This window comes from Artibeus jamaicensis, unplaced genomic scaffold (genome assembly GCF_021234435.1).
Source record: "Artibeus jamaicensis isolate MK-2021 breed Jamaican fruit bat unplaced genomic scaffold, CSHL_Jam_final contig_373, whole genome shotgun sequence".
NCBI lineage: Eukaryota > Metazoa > Chordata > Mammalia > Chiroptera > Phyllostomidae > Artibeus > Artibeus jamaicensis.
The window spans coordinates 12391024-12416219 of record NW_026521807.1 but is presented as its reverse complement, the minus strand read 5'-3'; the positions used below and the strand labels follow the sequence as shown (position 1 = coordinate 12416219).

The window sequence follows — 25196 nt, the reverse complement described above, 5'->3', positions numbered from 1 at the left end:
ACAGAGTAATGCCTCCCTTTATGGATATCAAGCATTAGTTATTAAGCATTAGTAAAAGGCAAACACATCAATAATCAAATAAATGTATGACTATAAAATGGATATAAGTGCTAAAGATAATAACAATTGGAATGGTGTGATAGAGAATTATGGGTGCACTAGAGAAATCAACATAGAGAATGACAAAATGTCCAAGGCAGAAAAAGTTTGTCATTATCTGAATGAAGACTGTTCCAACAGGAGGGAAGTTGCTAGTGCTGGGGGAATGAAGACCAGTAAGGCTAGAGAGGTAAGATCACGAGTCATCTTTCATTAGGGTGACCATATAATTTATCCCAGGGATCCCTGAGAGGGCGAAAGGGACAATATTAGTAATTATATCAGGATATCAGGTATAATTCAACCAGGCAAATAAGGAGATATGGTTATCCTACTTACAGTCCACATTAAAGAACATAGATTTACACTATGTATAATCGGAAATCATTTCAGTTTTAAAGTGAGGGATAACACAATATTAATTAATGTTTTAAAATATTACTCTAGCCCTGGCTTGTGTGGCTCAATCGATTGAGTGTGGGCCTGTGAACCAAAGGGTAGCCAGTTTGATTCCCAGTCAGGGCACATGCCTAGATTGTGGGCCAGGTTCCCAGTAGGGGGTGTACATGAGGTAACCACACATTAGTGTTCCCCTCTCTTCTCTCTCCTTTCCCTTCTAAAAATAAGTAAATACAATCTTTAAAAAATATTACTCCAGCTACTTAATGGAAGATGGGTCTGAGGATTGGGACTAATGGGTCTGATGGGTGGGAGAAGTTCAGAAACTACCTGGAAGCCACTCTAACAGTGTGGGTGAGAAATGATGGGGGCCTGGACTAGAGAAGAAGAAGCAGAGATGGCAAAAAAAAAATATCTGTACCCAATTATTGAAAGATATAATCAAAAACGCTTAATAATAGATTAGATGTTAGTGAATAAAAAAGAGTAATCAAGAAGGATAGGTCCCAGAGCAATTACATTTACCAGGTTGCTATTTCCTAAGATGAAAGCAAGCACTGAACAAGTTTCATGAAGGAAATCCAAAGTTCAGTGGGAATATGCTAAGTCTCCGATACCTTAAATACATTTAAGTGGAGATGCCAATAAGCAGTAAGATACTTAAGTCTGGCATACAGAGGCACACTTACCTATAAATTTGGAAGACATAACCCTATAGCTAATATTTAAACCCAGAGAGAGTGAAGAGAAATAAAAAAGAAATTTGAGCTAAAACTGAACCTGGAAAACTCCAAGTTCAGAAAAGGAAGGAGGAACTGGCAATGGAAACTGAGAAGGATACAGAGAAACTAAAAGAAAATCTATGTGGTACCCTGATCTCTTTTAGAAATCAAGAGAACAGAGATGTTTTAAATCTGAGGAAGCTGTCACCTGGAGATGGGAAGCGCTATAATAAAATGACAGAAAACCATCCACTGAATGTGCAACTCTCTTGTCATCAGTGACCATGAGGAAGTGAAGACAAAGCAAGTAGATAATTCCTTCAAAGTAAGATACCTAGAAGGAAGGGACAAAACAGAAAGTGAAAGGGGAGGAGACCAGGAGAGGAATCTCTTCTTAAGCTTGGAGGTCCAGGATTCATGCCGACTGTAACAATCCTATAGAGAGAGGTGCTGGTGATTGCAGACATAAAGGGATAACTAAGCCTTATGAAAGCAGGAGGGGCACGACAAGAGGAGCCTGGCTTTCAGGGGAAGAACACTCCCTCCCAGGTAGCAGGAGGGTAGAATGTGACTGGATTTCAAGAGGGTTTCTGAATTTGGTGTTGGGAAGATCAGTAACCTCCCCTCTGGTAACTTTTGTCTCAACAAGATCATAAGCTGAAAGTGAGGAGATGAGAAGTAGGTATGGAAGTGTGAGAAGTGACAATAATTATAAATAAGCATGTTTAGGATTATGAGATATAGTTTACTAAAGAAAAATGAAATTTTGGGGGTGACGGTGAGTGCCCATTTGGCAATGTAAGTCATGAATTTTTAGCGATACCGTGTGTCTAGTTGTGTGATTTTTCTCCACAGCATTTTCCACCTCAATTAAATAGTAATTTAATGTTAATGCTCTGTATTATACTTGCTTTACTTTGGCTTTTGAAGATAGTATAACTCATAACTGTTTAAAAATTAAGTGTAACTAATCAATATCTATATTCCACTTTAATTTTTTAATCCAAATTATGGTGTTATTTTATATTAAACCTACAGACTATATCTTTGATGAGCTTTAATTACAGTATTAATATTAAAAAGAATAAAAATTCATTTTAAAAGAATCAAACCTGTGTTAATTCAGAATCATTCCTTTGACTTGCAACAATTAAATAATCTTGACTGTCTGAAGTGAAATATCTTACTTGAGAACTTTCTGAAATAATTATTGTTTGTACCTGCAAGGAAGACAGAACAGTAAGAATAAAAATTTAAAGTAGAATACAGCTAAAAGAGGATCTTTTAGTAATATGTAACACAGTAATAGTATGAGTTAGTATTTACAGTTCAAAGCTTGAAAAATCATTCTGATCCCTAGATATGCCTATCTAGGGGTCATTTCAAGAAAGACGAAAATACCCCTGGACCAAAACACCTTTGCTCAAATGTGTAACAACTTGCATGGAACATACATCATCTTCCACTTAGATCAAGCTTACAAATCTAATTGTCCTTTTAAATAAAGCAATCTATTAAAAAGTAAAGTTTTTGTTGTTTCTTTTACCAGGTATAATTTGAGTCCAGATGTGAATGTATACACACTGTTAACAGAAGGCTTTTGTTCATTCCTTTTTTCATGAGTGATCACAAAGTAGGGAGAAAGACCAATATGAAAGGCCTTGCAAGTTTTAGGATTTTCTATATTTAAATCCTAGAAAATAAGGAATAAGAATAACAGTAATTCATGAGGCATCCAACATTTACATGTATATCTTATTTTGTATACTGTAAAATAAGTGATGCTTTTACCTCAAGTGGAATAAAAACCCCTTGCCATCGGTAAAGAGTAGAGGACATTTTTCTTAACATTATACCATATACTGAATCTTCCAAAGTAAAGAAACACCAGCCAGAAGCCGATACATCAAAAAAACTCTGAAATATGGAAAATACAATATCCATTCCCCCTGAAAAACATAAATCATAATTTACTACTGTGTAAATGCTTGCAAAGTTTATCCACTCTAATTTATTATTCAAACAATGAAACTCATTCTTGACATGGCACTGAGAACATCTTCAAAGTGCAAACGTGATCACACCACCTTATGCCGTACACGCAGAGTAACCCTCCCCAATGCCTAAGGCCTCGAAGGCTTCCCATTAACCTGCAATTAAGACAAATGTCTTTAATATGTTCTTCAACCTCCTGAATGATCTAGCCTGATCTAACTCTTCAAATTCAACACTCCCCTTGTTTCCAACCCAATGTCCTCTCTGAAGTTTTTCATTTATGTGCTTTTTTTAATGACTTGACTTTTGCCTCATTCACGTCCCACTTTTTCTTCCATGTTCCTCCAAAGTATGTCTTTGCACAGTCAATCCCTACTCAGCATTTTGCCTTAGTTTAGATTTTGATACACCGGAGAAGCATTCATTTAGGTTCTCACAACACCAAGAACTTCCCTTTTAAAACATCCAGTATAGTTGAAACTACACACTGATTTTTGCTTGTTTTATCTCCGTCACCCCCCTAAATTCTAATCTATGTGAGTTTAGTCCCATGCTTGGCACATAATAGGCACTCAATAAATATTTGTGGATGCAATAAAATAATTAGATATCTGTTCCCAATTTCCAACAGATCCATAACATAGAATTCATCAGGGAATATGTCAATCTCATACATGCAATCTTTCTTGGTTATGAAATTTTGTTCTCATAAGAAATTAAACGTACTCATGCCAAAGGCTGTTTCAGACACTGTCTCCCACTCCACACTCACAGCTAAATCAATGCCATTGGTACGTGAAACATTTAAATACACAGTCCTGTTGGCTTCTTCAATACTTATAGAGGTGGCTCTAAAGGAAACAAACAGATTATGGAAAGCAGAAAAAGAGCATAATTTCTACATATTAAAATATATATCACATTGCTAGAATATATTTAATACATTTTTAAATTTACACTAGCCAAGGTCAGATCCATCCACAAATTTTACACAGCAGTAAGACTAGACTCTAGAGCTCAAAAAATTCATTTAAGAAGATATTTTTAAAAGCATAAATATAACACTCTGATATTAGGATCATAACAAAACACTGATAATCAGTAACTTCAGTACCTTTGTGCTACATATTCTAAAAGATAAATGAAACACTGTTATTTCTCATATAAACCAAAAACATGTTACAGGAAAAAATAAGTCAGGAATTCTTGGTGTATTAGTAAAACTAGATCTAATGAAATATTTTTAAGATATCGAAAATAAATATCTTCATCCTCTAGAGGGAATTTTAAGCCATAATCATGTTAATATATTAACATGTTAAGAGTCATTCATTTAGTGTGAGTAACTAAAAATAATTTTTATTATTTATCATTTTTAACTATATTGAAAAAAGAAAGCAGTACAAGCCATTACCTGCAATTACAAACTCTGAGAAACTAAGAATTTTAATAACATCACTATGCTGGACATGACTAGATTTCTGATGGTCCCTGATGTGAGAGGACCTACGGCCTCTCTGGTCTATCTGCTAGAGCTCTTTTTAAAAGACCCCTTTAAGAAAGTCAGAGATCAATCCCCTTCTGCATTTTCTTTATGTCAAAAAATATTTTCTAACTGTACTTGAACAATTAAAAGAAAAGAAAAGGAAAAAAAATTTTCCTAATTAGCTTCAGAAGTGGCAACTTCCTTATGAATAAACTATACCTATTTGCAACTGCAGAGATACTGAATAGTCCCAGAGGGGCCTGGTTTTGTAAAACTGTTATCAGGGTTTGAACACGTGTCCCTAGTCTAGCGCCTCCAGTTGGATTAAACAAGGTGCAAACAAAATGCTCATCCATTTCTGGTTCCGTGTCTAATATAGCTGAGATGTGTAAGGCCTGAAAATAAAATCAAAAGATAAAGTTACTAAAATATAGTATGTCTACAACAGAGAAATCTAGTAAACATTTTTAACAATATAATAACATGTTTCGGAAAACATCACCTATTCTTAAATTTTAATACTGATCCTCATAATGTGATAGTTGCAATTATTTCTAGCTACTACGTTCAAGACTTTCAACACTGTAATATATTGCACTGAAGTGTCTAAAAATATGTATATGTAGAAGAGTAGATAAAACAACTATGGGACATTTACACAGTGGAATACTACTTGGCCATAAAAAAGAAAATTTTACCCTTTGCAACAGCATGGATGAACCTGGTTATGGTTTATGGAGAACATTATGCTAAGTGAAATAAACCAGTTAGAGAAAGACAAATATCATCTGCTTTCACTCATATGTGGAATCTAATGAACAAACAGAACTACCAAGCAAAATAGAGACAGACTCATAGATAAGAGAGCAGGATGACAACCACAGGGATAATTAGGGGATGGAAGGATGGAGCAAAAAGGAACAAGGATTCATGGACATAGCAGTGTAGTGACTGGGTTGGGGGGAAGGGGGTATAAGAGGGATAAATGGTAATAGAAAATACAATAAACATTTTTTGAAAAGAAATATTTATGGCATTTAAAAATGTTAAGGTTCAAAATTAATTTTATATATTGATTTTTGTTCATTCTTTATTCTGCTTTAGCTACACAATTGTAGCCTAGGATTCACTGTTGAAAACCAGTTATAACCACTGTAGGCCCAAATGAGAAAAAACAAATGTTCATCAACAAGAGAATGGATAAACAAATAGTGGTCTATTCCATGAAATGCTACTTAGCAATTAAAAAAAAACCAGCGAACTGATAATATGGGCAACTACACAGATCTCAAAAATTACATAGCACAAAAGAAGCCAGACACCAAAGAGTACATACACTATGATCTACTTATATGAAGTTAAAGAAACCAGGAAAATGAGCCTTTAATGATAGAAATTAGAAAGTAGTTTCCCCCGGGGGGGAGAGCAAGAAACTTTTCGGTGATGATAATGTTCAATATCCTAATTTGAGTGGTGGTTACATGGACATACACATATTTTTAATATCATTAAGCCATACACTTAAGATTTGTGTATTTTATTGTTTATATTTCAAAATCAAAATGTGTGGAAAATAGCCACTGTGTGTTTGAATGAAAAACGTACTTATTTCAATTTCTTTAACACTTAATTTGCCTAATGAACAGAAAGGTTTTTAAACACATGATGAAAAAGAGTCTTTTGAGAAAACACCACATCGAAATAATTTAAATACTTTTAAACTTTTAATATAACTTAAAACATTTTTTAAAAAGCCTGTGAATGTAAAGCAATGGCAAATTATTAAAATACTTCAAATTTATATTCTTTAATATCTGTATCAAAATGTAAGTGTCCTTGAAAAAATCAATAAAAGCTGCCAAATTTATAAAAACATAAAAAAATTAAACATGCAAATGAATGTACATTTCAAGATTTGTTCAAATTTACACAAACTAATCATAGATAAAATTATTTAATTATTGGATGGACTGTTTTTAGATGGAATAGTTTAAAACACATTATTTTGGAGTGATCATACTTCATTATATAGCTAGCCTAAAAAATGTGTTAAACTAATGCAATTAGCTATTTTAAACTTAAACTAGCTAAGTTTTCAAACTAGCTAAGTATTTTCAAAATAAAGTTTAGTAACAGAAACAAAATTAATAATATATAGGAAAAGAGCTTCCTGAAGATAAACTGCTGATAGTATAGATCACATTTATAATTAATCCAAATTCAGCATTTTTTTCTTCAATAAGCTATTCCCAGTCACACAGGATACTTGCTTCAGAAACAAGCAGCCTGAAGTAAGCAGTTATGTTTTGCTTAACAAAAGTATGTCAAGATGGAATGATTGTGCTGAGGCTTAATGACTACAAAGAATGATTTAGATTTCTTTTAGCTTATGGTTTATACATTAATAAATTGAAGTAAGCATTTGAATATGCTTAAAATCTAAAATAGCAATACATATACTTTATTACTTGCACATTGCAAATTTGCACATACCTAATTAACAGAGCACATTTTTCTAGTTGCACTCTATAAACTTTATAGCACTATGATATTTCCATATAGTGATTTAATTATATATTTACCTAATACCTATGCTGGAAAGATTCTTTAGAAAAAGAATCTTTAGGACCTAGGATACTTTTCTAAGATAATACTAGTTTGTACATATAAAAAATAATCATTCATTGTCAGTGAAGGTTCATACTGTACCTTGAATCGAACACCTTCTTCTAAAACAACATAGCCTTTGGAAGGAGTGAGATCTTTAGACTCCACTGAAGAATTCACTTCAGTCACGATGAACTGAACTGTCACAGTTCCAAACAGCCCCTGTGCAGGCTCCCGAATGATGTGTAATACTGCAACACTCTCCTGTACATAGAGAGCTGTTGGCTCACTCAGAAAAAAGTGCTCACTGTTGTTAAATGATAGAACTCCAGGGCCATCATCATTAGCAAGGACAGTAATTAAGGCTGTCAAAATAAAAATATTAAAATAATAAATGAAAATAGAATGGCTGATGAGTGCTGAGAACTGTGTGGATGTTTCAATTTAAACTAGGCCAACTCTTCTCTAGATCACCTTAAAAGCAAGATTTCTTTTCTCCACATTGTTATGTTAAGCATTCCCATTGTCAAGAAACAAAGAAATTTTTTAAGCATTTAATAAAATTTATATGCATTTATGATATAAAGATACTCCAGTAATCTCAGAATGAAAGGCAGCTTGCTCAGCCTGATGAAGTGATTATCTCTCAGGAGCCCATAGAAAATAACAAACAATGTTAAAGATTAGAAGCATTGCCACTAAAAACAGAAACAAGATAATGATGCCTGTCATCATTGTTCTGGAGCTGTCAACCAGGCTACAGGCATAAAAGCAGTAGAGCCCTGGCCAGGTAGTGCAGTTGGTTAGAGCATTGTCCTGACACATCAAGGTTGCGGGTTTGATCCCACTCAGGGCACAGACAAGAGTCACCAGTGAGTGCATAAATGAGTGGGGCGGTGAATCAATGTTTCTTTCTCCCTCTCTGCTTTTCTTTCTTTCTCTAAAAAATATCAATCAATAAAAATTTTTTAAGTAATAAAAAATAAAAACAATGAAGAGTCAGAACTGTTCCTGTTTTCTAGACGACGCAATTGCCTTCTTGGAAAATGCAAGAGAAAAAAATTATTAGGATACTCATGAGTTCAAGACATTAGCAGAGTAGTCTTCAAAAATAGAGTTTTTACTTTTCACTACCACTAATAATGATGACTAATAAGTCATCAAGAATAATGACTAAAACAGCAACTAATATTACTGAGAACTTACAAATTCCTTATATGTATTAGTTCATTTAATTCTCACAATATCCTATGGTTGTTACTATTATTATTCCCATTTCAACTATGACTGATGCACACATAGGTAACTTACAGAAGCCAACAAACTAGCTAGTGTCAGCACAGCCGCTCAAAGTTAGGGCGTCTGCTTCAGAGCAAATACTTTTAAAGATTATTATAATATCTCTATCATCAGCTATAATGTATTAAAATGTAAGAGAAAAGGGACTTCATTCATGACAACAATACCTAGGAATCAAAGTAAACTACATAACAACTATATGAAAAGGTTATACGATGTTAATGCATGACAGTGGCAGATGCTGTCAGTGGCTCACATATCCCCACCCTGGCCCACTCTTGAGTCACCTTCAGCAGTTCCCTATGCCCACTGGTCTCTCTAAGTGAGGACAGCATCAGCTCATAGAGGAATCAGGCTAGAACTGCTGGAGACTTCACACTCAAAAGAAATCCTCAAACACTGAGGGGCAGAAAATGGTGAACGAATACCCCAGCTTCCTTCCTTCTCAGTGGGACAGCCCTGAGCATTGTTCCATTCCTGTCTAACAAGGACCACAGCAGGACTGAGCCCAGTTGCCCACAGCTGTACCATTCATCAGCACATCGCTCAGGTTTCCTTTCTCTGTCTCACTTATTTCTTGCTATGCTTCCAAGATCACCTCCCAAATAAATTCACTTCCATCCAAATCCTTGTTTCTGGTTTGCTTTCGAGGAAATGAAACCAGTGTCATAGTCACTAATGAGCAAAGAAATGAAAAATGAACAATACAACCACATGTTTTTCATTTATTAGAATTAGTTTAAAAAATTAAAGACCAAAGAGATTACTGGTGAGGATGTGGAGAAATAACAATTTTATATGCACCTTTGGATGTGGGTAATATGAAGGTGATTGGTGATCTTTCCTCTCAAAATCCACTGTACTCAATAATCTTAATTACCAACGTATACATAGATTTATATACAAAGGTATTGATTTAAACTTTATAAAAGTTTAGAAACTGTGTAAAGGTCAATTAATGGAGCATGGTTAAAAAAATTACCTACTATTAAATCACTTATTATTTTTAGGAATTTTTAAAATATTTAAACAAGAAAAACAGACAGACTGATAGATGTAGAACAGTTGACAGCTAGTGGGGAGGGGTCGGTTAAAGGGTGGAGGGACTGAGTAAAAAGGAAAAAGAACTCATGGACATGGACAACAGTGTGGTCACTGCTGGGGGGAGGGGGGCTATAAGAGCACTAAGTGGTAATGGAAAAAATACAATAAAGATTGAATCAAAGACAGGAAATTACAAGCATAAAGTAAATACAAGAGAGCCCAATAACACACTCCTTCCTACTAGCCATGGTGGCAGGCATATAACCTATGTAACTCCAATCGGAACTGGATCAGGAGTTTTTAGAATGCTTCACTTTGAATGCTCTCTTTCCTATCACATGGAATGTAGAAGAATGATGCTGATGAGCATCTTGTGACAAGTAACATAAGCCCTGGGATAAAGCCAATACTGCAAAGGTAAGAAGGAAAAACAAAAGTGTCTTTGGACAGTTTTAATTGGGTTTTCTATTGTTTATGCATAGAGGATTCTTAACCAATGCATGATGTCCATTCTACCATTCTTCTCACACAACCCACTATGCTCTATGGCAAAATAATTTCATCTTGAACATATACTCTTTGAATTTAAAATAATGGCTATAGCCTCAAGAAAAAAAGGCTCTGGAGACTTGGAAATATCCATTTATTTTAACATGGCAATAAAAGCAAAATCCAGTTCTTTGGTTACTAAAACTCTTTCATGGTTTTCACTACAAATCAGTTTTTCATATAATGGACAATAACTTAGAAATACCAAGGTTAATTAAATAAGGGGCATCCCAAAGAATATTCAGCCACTGGCTGAAACAGAAGAGTCAGTCAACACTCAGTCTTCTAAATCCACCTGCCTTATCTATCACCACGGGAAGGGAATGAAGTGACTTTTTAGAGCCCTTCTAACCCTAAAGTTCTGTGTATCCATGAGGTTTCCTCATTTTCTTTTTTATCTTCTCCAAGCAGTCAGCATGATAGCTAACAATAGTGAACAAAGATTACTTTTACTAACAATATCAAACTGTTCCAACCAAAGAATTATGCCTCCCATTGTCAATCTTCAGGTGGCATTACATTTCACCTGTGAAAATGCTACTGCAACTGGATGACACTGACACAGCCTCCTTGTCATCCTTTCTATTGCTAAACAGAAAACTAGGGCAGAATTCAAATTTCAAAGGAAAGGCATTTACAAATTAAATAAAAAACTATAGTAAGAGTGGAAATGATTTAACATTATCATTGCTACCAACCTACTTTTTTGTTTTACACACACACACACACATGCTAGAAGCAGTTACACTGACACAGAAATTCCAAAATGCTCAACTTAAAATATTTTTTATTCTAAGCATAAAAAACCATCAGGACTCTCTAATCCCTTTACATCACACTCCATATTAGGAAAAAAGTATGAAGTGGAGGGAGCTGTGTATAAAAAATGATCAGTTACCCACCTATTGTATTTCCCCCCAGCTCTAGTCCAGGAGAAGGATTGGTTAAAATCAGCTGAAATTTTTCATCTCCTTCTGGAATATCATCATCAAGAATCATGATGTCAACACTTTTATACCTTTCTCTATCAGCAAAATGAAGAATCTAGTCAAGAAAGTAAAAGTAGATGGTATTATATTTATATACATTCTGTGTTTTACAGAATGGAAAGAAATACAATATAGTTGTAAAAGTGAAATAAACTATTTAACAGGGGTTTTTTCCTTATTTTTTGCATGATCTTTTTAAATTTAAATCAACAATACTAAGTTTTGAAAATAAAATTTGTGGCAGAGGGAGTAAACTTTTGGTTAAATAATAAAAGAAATGATGAGACAAAGTAAAAACTATTTTTAAACACTAAATGTGTTTCAAGGAAATTAAAGAAATAAGAGTTACATTTTTAAGAAGCATAAGAAACACTCTGAGGTCATCTAATGATATAAATTTCTTAACATTATAACTCTCCAATATTAAATATTATAATCAATTAATCAAATGTAGAATAATCATTAGAATAGTACTAAAAATTAAACACATCTTAAAATAAAAATGAAAAGAGCTATTCTACCATGTGGAAATCTTCTGTCCTAATTTACTATGGAATATATCATGGTTTATTATTTTAAGATTTACTTATACAGGACCTAAATCATTGTAATTCTCACGGAATTCACCATTGGGGTGAAGCTGTAATCCAGCCCCAGCTGAGCTTCCAGATTCTGGGCGTACACAAATAAGGAAACGTGGCCAAGTGCCCCTTGGCTTCTTTGGGCTACCAGTGTTAAACGTCCTTGGGTTTCATTAATATCAAACCTATAATGAAAAAAATACATACATTTTTTCCTTATAAGCTTTTATTCTATAAATAGTAAAGAGTCTGGAACTCAGACAGGGCTCTCAGGCGACCTTGGCCTCACCTGCTATGTTGCCACTCGATTATGCCTCGAGCACCATCGTTGGCATCAATTATGATTTGTGCGGTCAAGCCTTCTGAATCTGAAAAAATCATAGAAATGTAATTTAACATAAATGTAAATGATTTGAAAAGCACTATTTAATACAGAATTTAAAGATAATCTCTCTGAAACTATATTAATTCCTAATTTAGAGACATTGGTGATATTCTTCAAAAGATGTTTAAGAAAATAGACATAAATGCTTATAACATCTGAATAAGAAAACTTTTTGCTAACAAAAGGCACTGACTTATTAAAATTTAATCAACTGAGAAGACTAGGAAAGAAGAATCTACAGCTATAGTTTTATTTCTACTATTTTAATCCACTTCAAGAAGAAAAGAAAATGGGGACAGTTGGAAAATAGAAAGAGCAAGAAAAGAGAAAGAGAAGTGAAGAGAGAGGAAGGGGGTACTGCAGAGGAAAAAAGAGACACAGAGACAGACACAAAAAGGTGATGCAGGTGGGAGAGATGGGGAAATGATTCAGAGAAACAAAGGCAGACTAACACTGAAGTAAACTTTTCTTACCCTTTTGTATTCTGTCCACCCAGTTCAGTATGTTACCAATGTCCATTATTCAGTCTTGAAATAGTAACTAACCCAGTTACCATTGTTTTGTTTTTTTAAATATTTTGTCCTTTACTTTTTAAATTTCAGAGGCACTACCTTAATATGAGGTACTTAGGGCAGCTAAGCAGGGAAAGGGTATGGAAAGTATAATTCTCTCTGAGTGAAGGGAACGCATTGTTGAACAAATCATATGAATGCGGCACATTGCCCCTCACACTAGAGGCTGCAAAGCAGACCAGCTCCACCATCCTACTTGTGTGACTTTGGGCATGTTCCTTAGCTTCTCTTAGGCTCAGCTCACTTGTTCGTAACATGGGAAGCTAATAAGGAATAAGGGTACTAACATACAAACTACTTGAAATGGGAGCATCAGAAAGCACTCAATAAAAATTAAACTCTTCAAACTGCCTTTAATATGAGTCTGAAAGAAATGTGAATTATATTATTAGTTTTCTTAGTATGAATGATAATTATCATCTAATAAGCACTTGATGTCAACAGCCAGTCATTAGAATCATTTATTTCTTTTGCAAAAGAATTGAAAATTTTCAAACAACTGTGTTATAAACTGATGGATTACTTTTGATATTTTCAAAGTTGTCATGTTGAGCCTCATAAGTGAATAAGAAACGTCTATTCCCAAGGCCATTGCTCTTGGCCATGCTTCTCCTGCTTTAACCCAGATTAATTTCCCCTCCACCCAGGTTACCTCAGTGCTACTCACTACCACCCCCTACAGGGCCATCACACCTACAGGTTTCCAACAAAACCTCCCAATATTAAATGTCCAAACCACAAACAAGAGTTTGTGTTTTAAAAAGAAATAATCTACATAAATGTGTACTAAGGTTCAAGTTTTACCTTTCAGTCTGTAATGAATTAACTGAGTCTTTTCTAAAGAATGAAAAGGAAGAGATAAGAAGTCAAAAAAGAAACAAAAACAGAACAAACACACAAATAAAAGCTCTGCCTAACCTAAAAGAAAATAAAATTATTTGATGATTTGGAGACATAATGGAAATAGCAAATTAAATTTTAACAAAAAAATAATGCCTTCCTAAAAATTACTTCTATTTTAAAGGTTACAAATTCATTTATAAAACAGTTGTAAGATGTAAAAAGCATCACACAGTAATTCTTTGGTCAAAACTGTAAGACACAATAGTCTCTAAATTAAAATAAACCTAAAAGCATAGTTATTTTCACACATAGCTGATGTTTTTCCTTTTAATTAAATTTATTGGGGTGACACTGGTTAACAAAATTATACAGGTTTCAGGTGCACAATTCCACAAACACACCATCTGTACACTGTACTGTGTTCCCCACCCCAAGTCAGGTCTCCTTCCAACACCACTTATCTGCCCTGTGCCCTCTTCCATAACCCCTCCCCCTGCAATAGCCACACTGTTGTCCCCTCTCCCCCTACCCAGCACCCAACACATAGCTGATATTAACAAACATCACAATGATCACTTCTGATTAAAAAATAAAGTAACTTTATTTTGTTTGCAGTAAGTAAGAAAAAAGAAACAAAAACCCAACATACCTAGTCTAGGAGGAAATGAAGTTAAAGGAGCCATGATAAGTTCAACATATGTTAAGTTCACAAGGAAATATTCTTCTAGTTCTGGTATATCATCCTGCAAAATGTATAACCATTAAATTCCCTATAATTTAATGCTCTCAAAGTAATCACCTGTTACAAGCTGTTTTGTAAATGATCTTATAAATATATATGCTTTAACAGTATACAGGAAATATAAAAATGATAATAGAAAAGATTAACACATCTTAGCAATTATTTTTATAATTGGAGACCAAAAACAAAGGTGACAAAAATAAATGAGAAACACTACATCAAACAAAAATGCTTCTGCACAGCAAAGGAAACCATCAACAAAATGAAAAGGCAACCAGCGGAAGAAAAACAAATGTGCAAATCCTATATTTGATAAGGAGTTAACATTCAAAATATATAAAGAGCTCACAAACTCAATACAAAAAAATCAAACAATCTGATAAAAAATGTGCAAAAGAGCTGAATAGACATTTTTTTCAAGGAAGATACACAGTGGTCAACAGGTACACGAAAACGTGCTCAAAACACTAATCGTCATGGAAATGGAAATGAAAACAGCAGTGAGATATCACTCTTAGAATTGATAGTCAAAAAGACGTGGGTTAAGCCTTGGCAAAGATGTGGAGCAAGGGGACCCTTATGGTCTGTTGGTGAAACTGTAAATTGATGTAGCCATTATAAGAAACAATGTGGAGGTTCCTTCAAAAAAAATCCAGCAATTGCACACCTGGGTGTATATCCAAAGGAAATTAAAACAGGATATCAAAGAGATATATGCACCCCCTTGTTCACTGCAGCATTATTCACAATACTCAAGATATAAAAACAACCCAAGTGTTTGTCAAGGAATGCAGGGATGAAGAAGATGAACTACACATACACACACACAGCCCTGAATGAAGCAAAATATGCAGCCATGAGAAAAACTAAATCCTGCCATTTACAATAACATGGATTGACCTTCTGAGCATTATGTTAAATGAAATAAGCCAGACAGAGGAAGACAAATACTGCATGTATACTTATATGTGGACTCAATTTTTTTTTAAAGTTGAACTCATACAAAGGGAAGAAAACTGGTTGTCAAGGAGTTGGAAAGATTGGTAAAAGAGTACAAACTCAGCTATAAGATGAATAAGGTCAAAAGATCTAATATAAATCATGGCGACTACAGGTAATAACACCACACTGTGTAATGGAAATGTGTAGGAGAGTGAACTTTAAATGAGGTCACACAGGGAAAAAGATAAATGCGTGAGGATATGTTAAATAGAAGGGGGGGCCTCTTTCACAGTGTATGCACATATCAAATTATCACAGTATATACACACTTTAAATATCTTAGAATTTTATGTGATACCATGCAGTATATTTGTTAATTATGCTTCTATAAAGCTGCATTTTCTTAAAAAACTGTAAAGATATTAGGTTGGCTAAAAAGGTGGTTTTTTGTTATTTTTTTTTCTGTAAGATGGCTCTAGTTGTCATTAACTTCATTTGGAACAATTTTGTTAATTTATATTGTAACAGCTGTCGTATCAATGTGCATTAAAAAAAACTTACCAAAATTAGTGAGTTTTTGTACAGCCATTTTAATATTGAAGACGGAAGAAAATACACAACATTTTCAGCGTATTTTGAATTATTATGTCAGGAAAGGTAAAAACGCAACTCAAATGCAACAAAAGATTTGTGCAGTGTATGGAGAAGGTGCTATGACTGACAGAACACGTCAAAAGTGGTTTACAAAGTTTCGTGTTAAGAGATTTGTCTCTGAACGATGCCCCACTGTCGGGTAGACCAGTTGAAGTTGAAGGCAATCAAATTGAGACATTAACTGAGAACAATCAATACCACATGGAAGATAACTGACATACTCAAAATATCCAAACCAATGAAGTCATTGGTGAAAATGAAAAATATGTCCTTTGTTTTACAGAAAAAATCGTACAGACTTTTTGGCCAACCCAATGTTTTTTTTATGTTTATTTAATTTATTTCTTTAATTTTCTTTTTTTTAAAATAAATTTTATTTAGTTATTTTTCAAGTACATTTTTTTTATCTATTTCTCCCATCCCACCCCCCCTGCCCCGTCTCCCCCCTCCCTCCAATTTCCCCTCCCCCAGTCCTCATCTCTGCGTCCCTCATACTTGTTCCTCAAAATCCCTCCCCCTTTTTCCCCTTAAGTTCCCTTCCCTCTCCCCTCTGGTCGCTGCCCACTTGTTCTCTATTTCAGTGTCTTTGTTTTTATTCTGTTTGCTTGTTTGTTTTATTCTTTAGCTTCCTGTCAAAGGTGAGATCATATGGTATTTGTCCTTCAATGCCTGTTGGCCAACCCAATATTAAACTTATACCTGATTGTATGATAAATTATTAGGCTGAACTACATGAAATGGCTAATATATCATTTTAAACATCTATATTAATATTATATGTAAACCAAGTATGTAAATATATACAATATATTTTAAATATAATAGGAGCAAAAGATTTGAAATTACATAAATATCCAGTGATTAGGGTGAAGTCTACAAAACTATGAAATACAGGCTTTGCAGACCTACTATTGAATTGTTAAAGTTTAAATTAAGTTACACTTTAAGGCCTCAATTCTGCCATGTTTATGATGATAAAATAATAGCTACTTTGGAAATTATCATAATGATTAAAAATAATGTGTGGAGTACCAGGCCTACAGAGAGTAACCTTTAAAAAGTGATAGCTATTTGTTACACTGTTACTATTAAACACTAGGCACATAATAGCAGTGAAAATAAGGCAAGTGCTCAAGAGGACTAGCAAAGTCCATGTCAGCAGTGACCAGACAGGCAACATTTACATAGAAACCTAACGTGTATACATGTATATATAATATCAGTATGTACACACCAACATACACTAATCTCTTCCTTTTATTTAATAAAGATATGTTTCCATGTCAAATAAGAAAATGAAGATGAGTGTCTAAACTCTCTTAGGTACTATAGGGGCTAATGAGAGTCACAGAGTCCATGAGGTACAAGAAACTGCCCCACGCCTGCCCCCACGCAACAACTCTCCCCCCCACCACGCCTTCGCCCAACTTATTTCTGTGCACACAAGCCTGCAAACTCTTACTTTTATGCTACTCGGGGACAGAAAGAGCTTCAAAGACCTAAGGAGATAAAAAAGAAAAAAACTGGAAACTCTGTGTTCATAATACTAGACTCTGTAGAGAAGAGAAGGGCGGCTACCCATTTCCTGCTTTAAAAACTAACATGGCAGAGAAATGATCCATTGATTTATATGGAGTTACATTAATAGATTATATGTGAAATAAGACTTACCTTAAAGTTTTATAAAATCTTGCATTGTATGTGACATACTACCATAATATTACCTTTTATCTTATGGCTTTTGAGTTCTCATACTATCAGATTAGGTCATGATGCCATGGTAATCAACAAAATACAAGTTACTTCAGATGGTAGATGGTTTACCATTTTGTACATGGTTCAAATGGTTCATGATGGTTCATCATTTTGTAAAAGTAAAAAGCCTCTGAGAAATCAAACCCTTTTCAAAATAGAGCCCCCAAATACACAGTAATAAAAAAATCTTTTTCTAAGTCAATATTCCCTCTCTCTCTCTTTGCCCCCCTCCGCCAGCCCCTGCCTGCATACCATCTCCTACCCTCTTCATGTGTCCTGTTTTCATCGACCCCTTATAAATATATCTGGGTGACTGAAACACTAAGTCCCAAAACAGAACAAGATTTCACAATATGAAAAATCATTTAAAACACAGTTTGAGTCACTGATGATTAATTCAGTGTGACCATAACAACATTTTATGTCTTCACTCTCTCATGAGTCATTCAGTACCTCTAATTTCACCAGTCTTAACAACTAAGAGGCTGACCTACATGGATTTGCTGGTACAATTAATCCCTTGGAATAATCAAAATGCTGCTGTAGAATCTCTCAGGCCAATGCTGCACATAATGGGGAATGCCCTAGGGAAATTATCTTTATCACAAGATGTTTCTATAATAAAATGCACAACAGCAGACCAGCCTACTTAAACAACAACAGAAAGGCCTATATAGTTTTTAAAAAATCACAAAGAGGTAAGCTGATATAAAGGTACTAGAGAATATTCTATCAGTTTCTACTTTTTATGCAGTTATTGAGGTTTAAAACACTAGTACAAAACAAGAGTTTTACCTCAAGTATAGTTATGTTGATGGCAGCTGCTGTTACCCCTTCTTCTAAAATCAGAAAGCCAACTACCGGGACAAAGTCGACGTCTGGCTCAGCTAGGTTTCCTTCTGTCTGGTTCTTCAGACTCAACACTCCAGGAAATGTAGTGTATGTGACATTAATGGCTCCTAATCAAATTGGATTGGAAAAGATTTTATAATTAAACTTTTAAAATAGAGTCTCATCAGAAAATCACTGGCTTCCCTAAAAGCACCTGCAATTGCTTATATAACTAGCCCTATCACCTTGCCCCTTCCCATATCCTCGACCTTTACCATGTAATGGCTCAGTGACATCCCACTGTGGACAGGCATACTGCCCTGCCTCTAGACCTTGAGTTTGGTTGTATGACTTGTGTTGGCTGACAGTACAAAGTAAAAGGGATGATGTGCTAGTTCTGGGCCCAGACCTCAGGGAGCTTGGCATGCTTTTGCTTGCTTTCTGGTATCTCTCCTGGTCCCAGGAGAAGAATGAGAGATGTATGGAGTAGAGCCACCCCAAGCCCCTAAGTTAGCAGACCCACAGCAAACATTATTATTATTTGATACGAAGACTCTGTGGCTATTTGTTACATAGCATTTTGTGACAATATAAAATTCCATTAATCTTTCAAAAATAAAGAAGTTATAAAGTCCTATCCTGAACTAATAGACATTAATGCTTTTCCTGTCCTGATTTATATCAGCAATGGCTTTCACCCACACAAGTAGGATACTTAGAAGCATATTCCTAGAAACTCATTCATTCTAGAGCAACACAAACCTAGAGATCCAAATTCTCTATTGATGAAAAGCTGAATTGTTACATTAGCCTCTTGTAGCAAAACAAATCTTGATGAAAGAGCAAAATTTAAAACTCCATGTGGTTCATCACTGGCTTCCACAGTCAGGACAGCTGCATACCCTTGAGCGTCAAGCAGAGCGATTCCTGCTGGCGAAACTCCTAAAAACATCAGGACCAAAGAATTCTGACAGTGACTGGGCACTAACTTCTAGATACTTAAAGCATAATCACACTCTCTGAAACATATTAAAGTAGATAGAAAGTGTTCTATTTTGTTCATTTCTTTAACAGAAATCTTCAGGTTGAATAACAGGATCTAGCTTTTAATTTCCTTTTTCTAGATAGCAAATTATTAATTTTTTCACTTGATCTATTATTGTCATTATTTACTATACTGGTCATCTGAACTAGAGAAATTTAATAGAAACTGAGGAAAGTGTCCATATAATTTGCTCAAAATGAGTGAATTTGAAATAGCTATATGATAGGTTTATATTATAAACCAATTGTAAACCAATCCAAATTGGTGTGCTAGCATAAAATGACAAAAAAGTCTTCCTTCAAAAATGTATTTTATTCCATAAGAAAATATTCAGCAAAATTTTTAGAGGTTGTTTCTGAGTCCATAAAGATAATATACTCCCATTCTGAGCTGATCATTTTTGGATTTAACATTTTTACAGACGATATATAAATAAAATTTTAATTGGTGTGTATCTAATTATTAAATATATAGATAGCAACTATTACTTTTTCCTGAAGAGAGTTAATATACCAGCAAAAACTTCTGAACTGCATTCTGAATTACCTTGTGTCCTGACATCATACAGAATGACTTGGTAAACTTCCTTCTCCTCAGGAATGCTGTCGTCCAGCAAATGGACACGGATTGTTTTATCCAGTGACCCCTGTGCCAAACAGAAAGCAATTCATTCTGCACTGTCCCTAAACACAAAATATCTCCTACTTTTACTGGCCTTAAAATTCATGCATCCAAACACATGTTTATGTAAACAAACTGTTCTATGGTTTAAAAAAATAAATTAAATTAAAAAGCATTCACTAATGAGAAATCAGGCTTAAGGCACATAGGCACTATTTCTAGAGGATCTCAAATGCTGAGCTGGTCTATGTAGATCTCATCCAATGAGCAGTGCAGCACTGTTGACCATTTCAGACAAAGCAATTTAGCTGGGCAGATTCTGTGGCAGTGGCAAGTAGGAAAAAAACCAGAACAGGGAAAATGCCAGTGCTCCATGGAGGCCGGGGATTAGAAGTCCAATGCAGTACTCAAGGCCCGGCCCAACGCTATAGGCACTTGGCTTAATATTAAGACAGGGGAAATAAAAAGTGTTACACACATTTTCAAACAAGAATTCACCAGGTGAATGTGGAGAAGACAGAAAGATGACGGAGTTGCAATAAAGTGGTACCAAATTTCTAAGAAGTGATTTATGGTTATTTCTCAACCATTACCTTTTTCAAACTATCAGAATCTCTGAATGGCACCTCAAAAATATATCTCTAGTACTATCCTCATGCAATCCTCTGTCATAAGGACATAAAAAGACATTTGTTTTTAGAGCTATGCTTGCTGTTGCCATGCATTTGAAGTTCCAAGCCAGAGTGTAGTAAGAGAAAAGGGACAACATTGTCATCATCTTCAGAAGGATGCAGCTGACAGCAGTGGGAGGCCAGGAGGGCAGCAAGAGAACTCAGCTCAAAAACAGCGCTGGCATTTTTTGTCTCTTTGAAGATCTACAAAGTGCATATGGAAAAACAAATCCGTTCCTTAAGTCTCAAAAATTCTTTCTTCAAGTAATGGTCTTCCTTCAGGGTTGTTAAGCAAGTAACCCTCCCAGCAGCCTCCATTAATCTTTGCATTACATAATCAGAGTTTTCCCAAATTTCTCAAAATGCACTGTTTCCTCTATGTATGTTTGGTAAAGCTCTTCTGGGTGGTCTTACCTCAGGGAAAAAGAGTTGGCCAGTAAAGTTAGCAAAATTGAGTTCTAGGTTTTGCCCAATAATTTTCCAGTTAACAGTAACATTTCCTCGACCAGGGGGTGTTCTTACCACATGGAATTGCAAAATTTCTCCTGCAAGTGAAATGTACAGATTGATAAATGCTAAATGGAAAATGAATTTAACATCCGAACTCAGCAAAACCCAAATCCCAAACATGCAACTATTACAGCACCTTTCCAGAACATTATAAAGCAGTTCTGTTTTGAATTTTCTAGGAGCTTTATACATGCTTATTGTTTATTAACACAGGGAACTCACTTCTAAATACTTCTGTTTAGTAGAACATCAGGAAGTTCAATATGTAAAAGTTACAAAAGCACATGCTATAATGGGAAACACAAACTTTCATACACTCCAAAACATGCACCAGAACATAGATGTTCTATAAACTAAAGAGAGTAATAATATCCTCATGGTCAAAACTAACAATAGCACAAGTAAATTTTCCTTCACTTTTCCAAAGGACACAATTCCTTACACTGATATGCAATGTGATTTTACACAATGCATGCATAAAAATGCTTGCAAATACCTGAAAATCACATTTCTTTAAACTGTAACTTACATATACCATCAATGATTATGTTTTATAAAAAGAAATACAAAGGAAAGGTGTCAAATCTGTACATCAATCTCTGCAACTTCACCAAAGTTACAGTTATCCTTCCTGGGTAACTGAGGTATTTTACATACTCTTCATTCCTGGCTTTCTCCTCATATAATACTTTGTAAAATTGAATAAAATCATTGTAGTCATTCCTTTTAAACTAGTGAAAGTGAAATGTAAGCTCCTATGGATCATTCCTAAGCACTTACAGCAGCCGTGCTGCTGATGGCCATGTGTCTGGCTGAAAGTATGCTCAGTTTGAAAGACTTGCGTGATGACGAATACAAGTTAAGGTATACTAACAAACCATAGCACTAAAAAATAATTATTATTATGAAAAAATAAATGGTATGATCTTTAAAAGGCTTTAAAAGAACATAGCCTTATTCAAATTTTATAGTGTAAAAATAGAGTTGAAAGACATGCATATTCATTAAAAATACCATTTTTACTTAGTTACCCAAATAAGCACGTCTGACAGTTTTTAATTGAGCAGAGTAGAAATGAACAACAAAATATAAACACCCTTTTGATGTGTTTTTAAATTGCCACTTTTTTAATTTCTGAAGTAAAACAAATATTACTAATAGGAAGTTTTCTTAAAATATCATGGATTAATTAATTTGGAAATTATCTTAATTTCAATTAGTAAAAAAAAACAAAATTAAATTTTCATACTAAATTTAAGCACATTTATCTTTAAGACAATGAATTATCTTGGGAAAGTTGGAAATATAAAAAGGCAAAAATATCAAAAGGACTTCTAAATAAGATTTCCTCAAACACTTGAATGTTCAATGTATACATTTTTTAAGTGTTTTAATATAAAAAAATTTAGTTACCATTCTATTAGTAGACTACATCTTGGTTTTTTTAAACATTTAGGAACGACTAGTTAGGAATCGGATTATCAAAAGGTTAGGATATAACTGAAAGACTGTTCAAATGGTCATAATTGTCAGCAAACTATTTAAAATTTTATAACTGTACAGCTCATACAAACAAATACAGGTACTAATATAAATTCCTGGAGTCTCTCTATGGTGATTCATACAAAATTGCTCATAGAGGGTTTGTGTTGAACTAAAAGGGCTTAATTACTGCAAAGCATAGACCAAGCTGTGTAGAAGGAGTCATTAAGCTGTTTTCACCTACAGTGTTGTCTGGTGACACAAAAGGAAGATTTATAAAGTCATGACTTTCAAAAATTTTAAATCATACAACATAGTAATAAAACCTAGTAATACTTCAAAAAGAAAATGATGGAAGCTTGGTCAATGCTAATAATACAATAAAATATAAGAGGCAAGAAAACAAAATGTAGGTCAGTAAAGACCCATGTTGAAGGGGACCCTATAATCATAGTAAATTTTAAAAATTATGGTTGCAAGATTATATATAGTAGTTTGGAAATAAACATACCGTTGTAAGGTAAAATTTAAAATAAAATGCTAAGGAGAGGAAAAAAGTAAAATCATCCTATAAACTTGTAAAACATGTAAACATGTAAAATACATCAACCTGTAAGATACTCAAAATATATACCACTTAATATCACCTTTGAAAATTTAACAAGTTACCATACAAGAAACTGCCAAGAAAATATTGCAAGAAATACAATTTGAAGCATGACGCACACACACACACATGAATAAAATACAAAGCACCCCCCAACACATAATCTTGTGCGCCTACTGCAAACTATTTCAACAGTGTGACAGTGTAAAATTTTTTCGAATAATCAAAATGAAGGTATTAGGTCCATTTTAAATGCCTTCTGGGCAATATTACTAGAATGTCACATTCTACCTGGATAAAAAGTCAAAGAACAGTTTTTAGAAAAGAAACAACTTAAAAACAAGTGCTTAGTCTTCTAGAATAGGAAGAACAGAAGGTAGGCCAGAGAGGGGAAGGTAAATTTTTTTGATAACATACATTTTACCAGGTACTATACTGTCTTCCAGATTTTGCCCCAGATTAAGGACTAAGAGGGGCCCTCATCTACCGAAGAATCTGACTACATTCCTGGAAAAGCATTCTGATATAAAATCTACAGAGTCCACCAAAAGCTGATGATACTCTAAAGCAGATGTATTACAGAGTCTATGCCTAGCCTAATACAGATAAGGAATAGGAATATAAGTACTTTTTAACAACCCTGATTATTTTGTACACTTGTCACCAAAACAAGGATTCTTTTTACAAAGGTAAACAAACAGCAGGTACTTATACAAAAATAATAAACTGAAACACAGAAAACAAACTGATATTTTAATAGATATATGTACACACAGTATACATGTACCATCTAAAGTGACTGCCTTATATAATAGAAAATTATCTAAAACACTCTAGGGATATGAATAACAATAAATACAAACTGTCAATAAGAACTGTTTAAAAAAAGCTGAATGTTTTTAATACAGTTGGCCCTCCATATCCATTGGTTCTGCATCCACAAGTTCAACCAACCCCACATGAAAAATGTGTGGGGAAAAAAGTTATGATTCTGCTGACTTGGAATTATTCAAAATAAAAAAAATTGACACATGTACAGTTTTCTTGTTCTTACTGCCTAAACAATAGTGTGTAACAACTATTTATATTTATATTAGAAATTATAAGTAATCTAAGGATAAATGTAAGCATACAGGATGATGTGCATACATTATACACAAATACTATACCATTTACTATTACAGGACAATACTATACTATGTGAGACTTAAGCATCTATGGATTTTGGAATCCTCAGGCGTCCCAGAACCAACGCCCATGGATACTAAGAGACAAATGTCTAGGTGTTCTAATTTTCAAGAATCATATTTCTTGTTCAAATCTTTGCAAGAAAGGATTCATGCTGTCTCTGAGAAAAGGAAAATCCTTAAATCCATTACCATGACTTGAGACGATGATGCTTTTTCTAAGTTGGGTGACTGAGTGAAATATTTCACACAGACTTTTAAAGAGCATTTCTATACACGGTTTGCAACCACAGTAAAAATAAAATCTATTATCCCTATTTCTAATTCTTCCCATTATATTTAAAAGAAAGTAATATTTACCACTAGACATTTGTTCAATTGCTTTAGGACAAAAATGTTGGAAAAAGAGTCTATAGAATTCAATACACTGTTAAACACTAAACCAATTCCTCCCCATGTACTGAAAATGCATTCTAGAGCCAGAAGTTCAGTACAGTCCATGTTTTAAATCTAATCATATAAATGAAACTTCAGAGATAGGCCAAAAGCAATGCTAGCATTGTTAAACTCCCACAGGGC

At 34.3% G+C, this 25196-nt stretch overlaps 1 protein-coding gene across 1 annotated transcript in view; it reads right to left on the bottom strand.

The window, feature by feature from the left end:
* The window catches only part of ADGRV1 (adhesion G protein-coupled receptor V1), a 519907-nt gene that overhangs the window by 362499 nt on the left and 132212 nt on the right, over nt 1–25196 (bottom strand). Inside the window, exons 35-49 of the mRNA XM_053664484.1 lie at nt 21246–21376; nt 20086–20185; nt 19257–19436; nt 18459–18622; nt 14220–14313; nt 13532–13564; nt 12060–12138; nt 11817–11955; nt 11103–11244; nt 7411–7673; nt 4921–5096; nt 3942–4066; nt 3012–3169; nt 2767–2913; nt 2333–2440 (exon numbers count right to left, since the gene is read on the bottom strand). Of these exons, the coding sequence (XP_053520459.1) occupies nt 2333–2440; nt 2767–2913; nt 3012–3169; nt 3942–4066; nt 4921–5096; nt 7411–7673; nt 11103–11244; nt 11817–11955; nt 12060–12138; nt 13532–13564; nt 14220–14313; nt 18459–18622; nt 19257–19436; nt 20086–20185; nt 21246–21376 (2039 nt within the window). The remainder of the gene's footprint in view (nt 1–2332; nt 2441–2766; nt 2914–3011; nt 3170–3941; nt 4067–4920; nt 5097–7410; nt 7674–11102; nt 11245–11816; nt 11956–12059; nt 12139–13531; nt 13565–14219; nt 14314–18458; nt 18623–19256; nt 19437–20085; nt 20186–21245; nt 21377–25196) is intronic.